This window comes from Ixodes scapularis, unplaced genomic scaffold, assembly GCF_016920785.2.
Source record: "Ixodes scapularis isolate PalLabHiFi unplaced genomic scaffold, ASM1692078v2 PGA_scaffold3__209_contigs__length_174095766, whole genome shotgun sequence".
Classification (NCBI taxonomy): Eukaryota; Metazoa; Arthropoda; class Arachnida; order Ixodida; family Ixodidae; genus Ixodes; species Ixodes scapularis.
In genome coordinates, this window is record NW_024609868.1 from 91,269,162 (window position 1) to 91,276,881 (window position 7,720).

Genomic DNA, 7,720 nt, shown 5'->3' on the forward strand with positions numbered 1-7,720 from the left:
TTGTTGATTACATCATTCAGCTTATCACCCTTCTTCAGCGGAAAGCACGGACATTTTGGACACACCAAAGCCCGCGCTGCAGAACGCTGGGGCACTGGGCTCCCTGCTCGTTTCGATCTGCATGAGCATTGTACCGGCTTGCGGTCGTGTATTACTACTGCGCGATGAAACGTTAAAGACCCCAGGCTAACGGTTGTACTGCACTGGCTAAATTTTTCATCTACAGCTGAGAGACAAGACGCCGGTTGAGGCAGGCTAAGTTCAGGCTGTGTAAGCATACACACACACCAATTCTGAACGCACCTGTGGTGGTATTACGTGCTAGAAATGAATAGTTGAAAACCTTCCTAGATTGGTCAGTCCAGTCGCTCGCACCTCGAGATTTCGAGTTGTTGAGAATTTAGTGAGTAAAATGGTACACCTAGATTAAAACTAGCTGAACCTTGGTAAGTACAGATGAACACAGAACGATTTCAAAACATTTCATATCATGTTTAAATATCGTGTAACAAAAAAGGTCGCATTTTTATTGTCGCGGTTTTTATCTATCTTTATAACGCTATAACGCAAAACAGTGCCGCTCGCGTGCTGCGACGAAGGCACTGAGTGCCAAGCAAACTTGGTCCTCGGGTCTTATATGCAAGATAAAAAAAAACCGCAGTTAAAAACACGCATTTGTTTTATCCAGCTATGTTTACGAAGTTTTTACACACCTGCTTGGGCGTTCAAAATTAAATTCTGCATTAGCTAGCGTGTAAAAAAATGCCCGAAAATAAAAACCCACCTGTCATCTCAGGGTCTTCTTCGCTTCGAACTATAAAAGCGCACTTTTCCAATTTTACCCCGATTGCATCGTAGCGGCCTTTTCACGTAATGCGTTCTTTTCGCACAGACATCATTGCTATTCACGTGGCAAGGCTTCAGAGGTTGAGAAATATATACGTTTCCGATAACACGCACGCATTTTCGCGAGAAAAAAACAACGTGTAAAACCGCCTCATTATAAACGGATTAAAATATAATATACATATTTTGAATATATAGAAAGCAATATTTCTTTATTCTGTTGCTGTTCAGTCTTGTTGGGACACGCAGGAATTACGTTGAGCATGTTGTTCAAAATTTTAGACGAGAAAATTGACTTGGATATTTTTGATGACGCAGAAAAGTTCTCAGATCGGAGAGATCCAGATATCCCTGACGTGCAACCCTTTCACCAACCGCATCAAGGCGGCGGCGCTTCAAGTTCGGAGGTTCTCAAGACTCGAGGAAAATAGCACAAGTAAGTAGGAAAAAAAACACCTAAACAAAGTGCAAGCTTACTCTTGCTCAACCAAATATTTGTATTCGTCGTTTAAACAAGAGTCGGCACGGGACTGCATAAGACAGCCATGTAAAATTAATTGCTGGGGAATGTTTGTTTTCGTTTCGTTTTTTTTTTTTTTTTTTTTTTTTATTTATAATATCAAGAAGGTATTTTTGCCTTCAGTTTTTCTTTGGTGCCTAGGGAGCCACAGGGTACCGGTAGCAGATGTCACCCTGTGGCATCGCTCACTCGTCCCTCCACGCTCCTCTTGCTCGCAGGCGTTTACGTGAAGCTGTCGTTAAACCACGGCCGCAAGAGCGTCAAGGAGAAGGCGACGGAGGTGCGCGAGTGGAGATCGGCCGACGAGGTCTCCTTCACCGACGTGTTCAGCTTCGGCGTGGCGGGCCGCTACTTCGACTCGTGCAGTCTCTGCTTTACCGTCATGGTGTCTCCCGACGGCTCCGACTACAGCCGCCTGGGAAAGACCGTCCTGGGACCCTTCATGTACGCCCGCGGCGAGGAGCTGCGCCACTGGCAGGACATGCTGACGAACCCCAGAAGCGCGGTGGTACGCTGGCACGCGCTCGAGGTCCCAACTGGCAGAGACGAGTGGAAGAGCGACTGACCGTCGTCCGCCCTCGTGGACATCGAAGACCACCAGAGGCGTGGCTCCGTGGCGCGTGCGTCGGACTCACCAACCCGACTCGAAAAGCCCAATTGTCTCGATCGTCGAACTAAACTGATGTCCATAACATTTGTCCTGGCGGACACTTGTCTGAGCTGCGTCGTGAAGCCGCCTGTCGAACTAAACGAGAGTGGAGGGGTGTGGCTCCAGCTTTTGTTTTGCTCGAGATATGTTTTGTGGTCACGATTGCCCCTATTTATCCACCTCCTCGGTATAAGCGCGCGCGCCTGGAGGTCCTGGAGTCGGTGGGATCGCATGGTCACAAACGCTTGAGTACAGCTAAGTGTTGCCCACCTCCAGCTTCAATTTACTGACCACACTAAAGAAAGAAATGGAAGTTTGAGACGTTCGTAATAAGTTGCGCACTACTATGCGCCTTGAGAATTCCGTATGCTATAAAAGTATGGGAACTACACCACAAGAAATTTGACACGTACAAAACTGGGGACAGTTTCCACAATGTCTTTCCGAGACCTATCTTTCTGTTATTCTCCCTTGCCCTCCATACAAGCCTTCGTTTTCGGGCAAAATCTAGGGCTGGGCGTCGATTAGAACTCTTAACCCAATTAATCGCCACCCATTAATCGATTAATTTTTCGATTGCTCGGTCTTGTTCATTTCCATCTATAATATTTAAAAACGCGAAAAACAAAATGTTTTTCCTTTCTTGAATTTCTGACAAATGGTGCAATATACAAATTTCCTTTCAAATCACCCTCGATGTGTTGTTGAGAACAGTTCATTAGGATGCACTGCATGAAGTAGAGGTTCGTTGATATTCTCCGGTAAGGGTGATCTTTTTTATTGTTCACAGTAGTCTCTGCTGCGCTAAACGGACCCCCGAACGGTGATGAAGTGGCCAGAACACGTGTAACAGGAACAGCTAGCTGCTATTTTGCTCCTGGTGACTCCTGAAGCGATAGCGTCGTGCATTGCAAATGTACGCAAGCGGTGGTGTTAAAAGCTGACAGGTCTGGGAGGGAGACAGATGCTGGGCATGTAGATGATTATTTAAGCAACAAAGATTTATGAAAAGGGGAAAAGCCTTTGTGAGGTACTATACCATGTTCCAATATATTTGCTTTATAGCTTGATTGTAAGAAAAAAATTATTTAGATTGAGCAATGATCATTAATGTTCATTACACGGGCACATTAGGACAGGGAAATTCATCGATTAACCTCCCGATCAATCGATGAATGCTTTAATTGCGATTACTTTTGTGATCGGTTAATTAGTATACTTTTGACGAACCAAAAGAGAAAAAAAAAAAAACTTCTTTCACCACGCAGCCGTGGACGAATACACCTGCTGCATGAAGAGTAACCTTAAGTAAAATTTTAACCTGAAGTAAACTATAGAAGCAAGATTTCTAATTCCAGACAAATGCAGGAGGTTACACGCGTCCCGCGGCCACATGGGCGTATATACCGGGGGGGGGGGGGCGCTTGCCCCCCTCCTTCCCCCCCCCCCCCCAGTTCTCACAGTTGGGGTTGAGGCATGTGTTTTGCCCCCCCCCCCCCCCTCCCCCTGAAGCAGCCGCCACTGGGCAGGGCAAACACTGGCCGGCGGTGCCCTAGGGATACCAAGGACACCGCCCCCCGGCCTAGGGGAAGGGGGGGGGGGGGGCTGGTTTGCCCCCCCCTCCTCAAGAACAAGTTGGTACGCCGCTGCGCGGACACTTCAATGCTGTGCGAGTGTCCGTTTACTTCAACAGAGACTATTGTGAATCCTCAAAGGAGGTCACTCTTGCCAGAAAACACCAACGAACCTCTTTGTCTCATGCAGCTCAAGTAGCAATCTGTAAATGGTGACTTTGAACTGTTCTCAAGTACAGACCGAGGTTCATTCATGATCAAAATTTTATATTGCGCTGTTTATCGCATATTCAGGAAAAAGAAAAAAAGCTTTTACTTTTTAAAAATATTATGCATGGAAATGAACTAGACCGATTAATCGATCGAGTCATCTAGTAAAGCGTGTCATTGATCGGGTTAAAAATTGTAATCGACACCCAGCTCTAGTAGATATGTCTAAATATAACCTCAAAACCCCGTATTTCCGACTAAGTTATTTAAACACCCGATTTCTTCGTTATTATCATATTGAAACAAAACGCCCAATTTTTACTTCCATTTTTCTTTTTTTTTCTTTTTTTTTCTTTTTTTTTTTTGAGACTTACATACAAGACTTACATACTTTGTCTGCCCTCAAAGTCAGGGATTCTCAGATATCGCTCCATGGGCTCCAGAGGATCCGGGGTTTGATCGTTCCTTGGCCTGCCGTTGTTGCTATTGGGGCGTTTCTTTTTTTTTTTTTTTTTGTACTTCATTCGCGCAATGCAGGGAAGCGTGATCAAATGGTGCGCTGAACATATAAAACGGCAGAAAACGGCAGAACTCGGCAGAGAAATTTGGATGTTGTGAGTGTTTATGCAGCTTCAGAACGGTCTACTCTGATCTTTGGCGGTAGTGGCCCTACACTATAGAAAGGTAATTTAGCTAATGCACCAAGACTAGAATGATGGGAACGCGTCTTCGACGTGTATGTGTGTTTAGCGATACCGCCCATGCTTCCGAAACGGGCTCAAAGCTGCAATAAAACACGTCACAGAGGTTCAGGCTGTCGTTTGTTGCAATTCTGGCGTTGGTTCTATAGGCGCTTGCAAACGAAGGCGAGCGGGCGCAGGGGTCTCTGTCGTCACGGCGTTCCCAGGTCCGCGGCTGCGTCCGCCCAGAGCATTCATTCGTTGGGAAGTATAGGAGACAAATGAGGAGGCGCCGTTGGCCGAAAGTGGGTTAAGCGTGTTCCAGGGCGTCTTCACAAATTTGAATACGGCCAACCAGAAGCAGCAAATGATACCCTGGCGGTGGTCGCGAGATACAAACTTAATAAGTGCATCGGAGTAACCCTCGGGACTGAAAATATAGTGCACGTGATGTTTCAAGCACGGTCATCCAAAATAATGTAGACGAGTGCGACTAGCGGAACGATCGGCATAGTGCGTAGGCCAAGCGCCGAGGGCCGGGAATCTGCCGTCCGAGCGGTCATACTCTGTCCGAGCAATACAAAGATTACCTGCACATTCGTTTCTTAGATCTTTCTGCATGATCATCATGTGCACCCTATTTTAAACATTGAAAGGTTACTATACTTCACTCTTACGGGCTTATTGAAACCATACACCAACATATACCTATGATTAAAACAGTTTCTCGCTACCACCGCTAGGGGATTCTTTTAGGCTTCTGGTTGGCCAAGAGAGCATGTCAAGCCTTCTTTCTGCGTCTGGTGCACGCCCTGGCTCTGCCCGCGCCTCCCATTGACCAAACTCTCTCTAGACATGTCTCTGCGTCCGCCGTATTCACCTTCGCTGCTGTACCACCACCAGGATCGTAGCCAGCGACAACACGAGACAGTTGTGACGTCACGAGGCGGAAATCGAGGGACCAAAAATGAAGGCCCGGACAAATACGTTCCTCCCCGCAAAGCACTTCACTCTTCCCACTTTAGCAGAGCGAACGCCGAAGGGAAGGCGAGGGGGAGGCAATTCTACCCGCCTCTTCTTCGGCATAAGTTCTGCTAGAGCGGAAAGACTTGAAGGCTTTGCTAGTAGAGCTTCTCCTGTTTTTTTCTTAGCCCGCAAAAGAGTACAGTCGGAAACATGTGGCAGGCAGCGTAACGCGACCGCTAACTTGGAGTAATTACACAACCCTACACCTGAGCGATGTCCGTCCGGATTAAATATGTTCAGGGGCGGTGATTAAGCTCCAAGTCTTTGGTTTCTGCAGCGCGAGTTTTTGCTCCTGGTGCTCCGAGCTGCGGTGCGCCATTTTTATAACACACGGCGTCACAAATTGTCTTCAAAACAAACGCCGCATTGTAATGCTTTCTTAGATGGCTTCGAGCGCGATCGAGCAAAACAGGGAGGCACAATTTCTTTAGAGGGGCACTCTTTTCAGACTAAATTGCATTGGGTATGAAATATGACCCGCTCCAACTACGCTATTTTGACCCAAGAAACTTGCTATGGACTCTTGGGTATTAGCATATACATATAGAAATGACCTCGAAAGAATGGGTTCCTTTTCATACAATTTAGGATAATTGTTTTTAATGTTCGAATGTGACCGTTGGAGACGTTCTTTCTGCATGTTGCACCGAGGCACTTGTCTAACTAACGGAAGCCAGTGCTTTATAAGGCATGACTGTCGTTTGTAACTTCGGACCACAGACATTTTGCGAGAAAATGCAAAACTGACGGAAAAGTCGACCTAACCTAACCGTTTCTTATGAAATTTCAATATCACGCCAAAGATGCATGTGTCTATCATGACAATTTTAATATGCACAAGCGGCTGTTGTGATTTTGGTAATAATGCCCCTTCCCAAGAACAATAAGTCGAGGTTTTTTTAGCCCTTTCGTTGAAAAACTTCTCGCGACAAGAATATTTTTCTAGACCGGTTTTAATTACTCCCATTACATTCATAGGGAGGAAAGGAGCAATACAGGAAAATAATACACACGTGGAATACAAAGCAAAACAAAAACAAATGTTCTAGGGATGTGCCAGGCGGCAAACAGTGATAAGAACCGGACATTAATTATATCGTTTTATACGACAACAACGCAACAATCCCGTCGACAGGGCTTTCTTTTTTTTTTTCAATGTAAGGTTAGATTTGCGCGTTCTAAATAAACTCTTCAATCGCCACATTGCTCTCCGACTTTCTACGTTATTGGCAATCGTGACTTTCATAACGTCGCTTCACAAACTTCATCAAATCATCCGGAATTCTCTTAACTCTCACAGTCCCCCGCAATATGACAGACCGATTCGCCGAGGCAATTTATGCGGCTGGAATAAGCACACTTCCAGTAAAGTCACTATTTTTAGAAAAAAAAATAGAAACAGAATATAACTTTTTTTTTTCTTTTTCACTTTCAAGGAATGATTGCAGCAGGGGTGGCCAGAGTGACATGTAGTTAAACCCTCAGACAAAACTACAAAATTTCAGAGAGCCGCAGGAAAAAAAAGGGGGGAGGGTGCTAGTTTTACCAAGATAAAATTTGGAGGGAACAGTCCCTTCCAAATGGGACAAGTATAAATATCGACTGCAGCCAATAACGTCAGGCAGAAGAACGTTTCTTCAACCACTAAGCAAGAATGAACGCATGGTTCGCTTTGCCAGCCACTGCCTCTGACGCCCGTTATGCGCATACGGTTCGAAATTTTTTTTTAGAACAATAAAGGAAGCGGGTCACTGGACACGCCGTTGTATCGAAAAGTTGTCCAGTTGTATTTGCTTAGTGTAGTACAAGGCTGCCATGACTGTGAGCTCTCTTAAAATTCTAGAACTCTTTTCGACTTGAGGACACAGGAGGGGGAGAAGGGCACGCTTACCCGGGAGCCGCGAGCCGCACTTGAACCCGCGAAGAGCCGCATGCGGCTCGCGGGCCGCGGTTTGGCCACCCCTGGTTTAGAGAAAAGTATAAACCAATAAACGGCTCTGGTATAAACCGCACGTGAGCGATCTGGTGAGCGACGAGAACAAGCGGCAACGACCCACCGTCGCTCGGTCAGTCGCGCGACTGGGCAAACCGCATGGAATTCGACGGGAGCGAGCGACCAAGGGGATGAGCGATGTTTTCTAGAAATCCAAAAACCAAGCAACGCTACAAACGACAGTGAAAAAAAAAAAGAATCCCGTCACTCGCTATATTGCTT

General features: G+C 46.1%; 1 protein-coding gene across 2 annotated transcripts in view; it reads left to right on the forward strand.

Annotated features, from left to right (window-relative positions):
* LOC8043828 (synaptotagmin-15) overlaps window positions 1–2,284 on the forward strand; it is a 165,390-nt gene extending 163,106 nt beyond the window's left edge. For both annotated transcript variants that reach the window (XM_040219266.2, XM_040219265.1), the window contains 2 exons: window positions 1,165–1,282; window positions 1,585–2,284. In XM_040219266.2, the coding sequence (XP_040075200.1) occupies window positions 1,165–1,282; window positions 1,585–1,931 (465 nt within the window). In that variant the 3' untranslated portion in view covers window positions 1,932–2,284. The remainder of the gene's footprint in view (window positions 1–1,164; window positions 1,283–1,584) is intronic.
* Window positions 2,285–7,720: the final 5,436 nt, after the last annotated feature.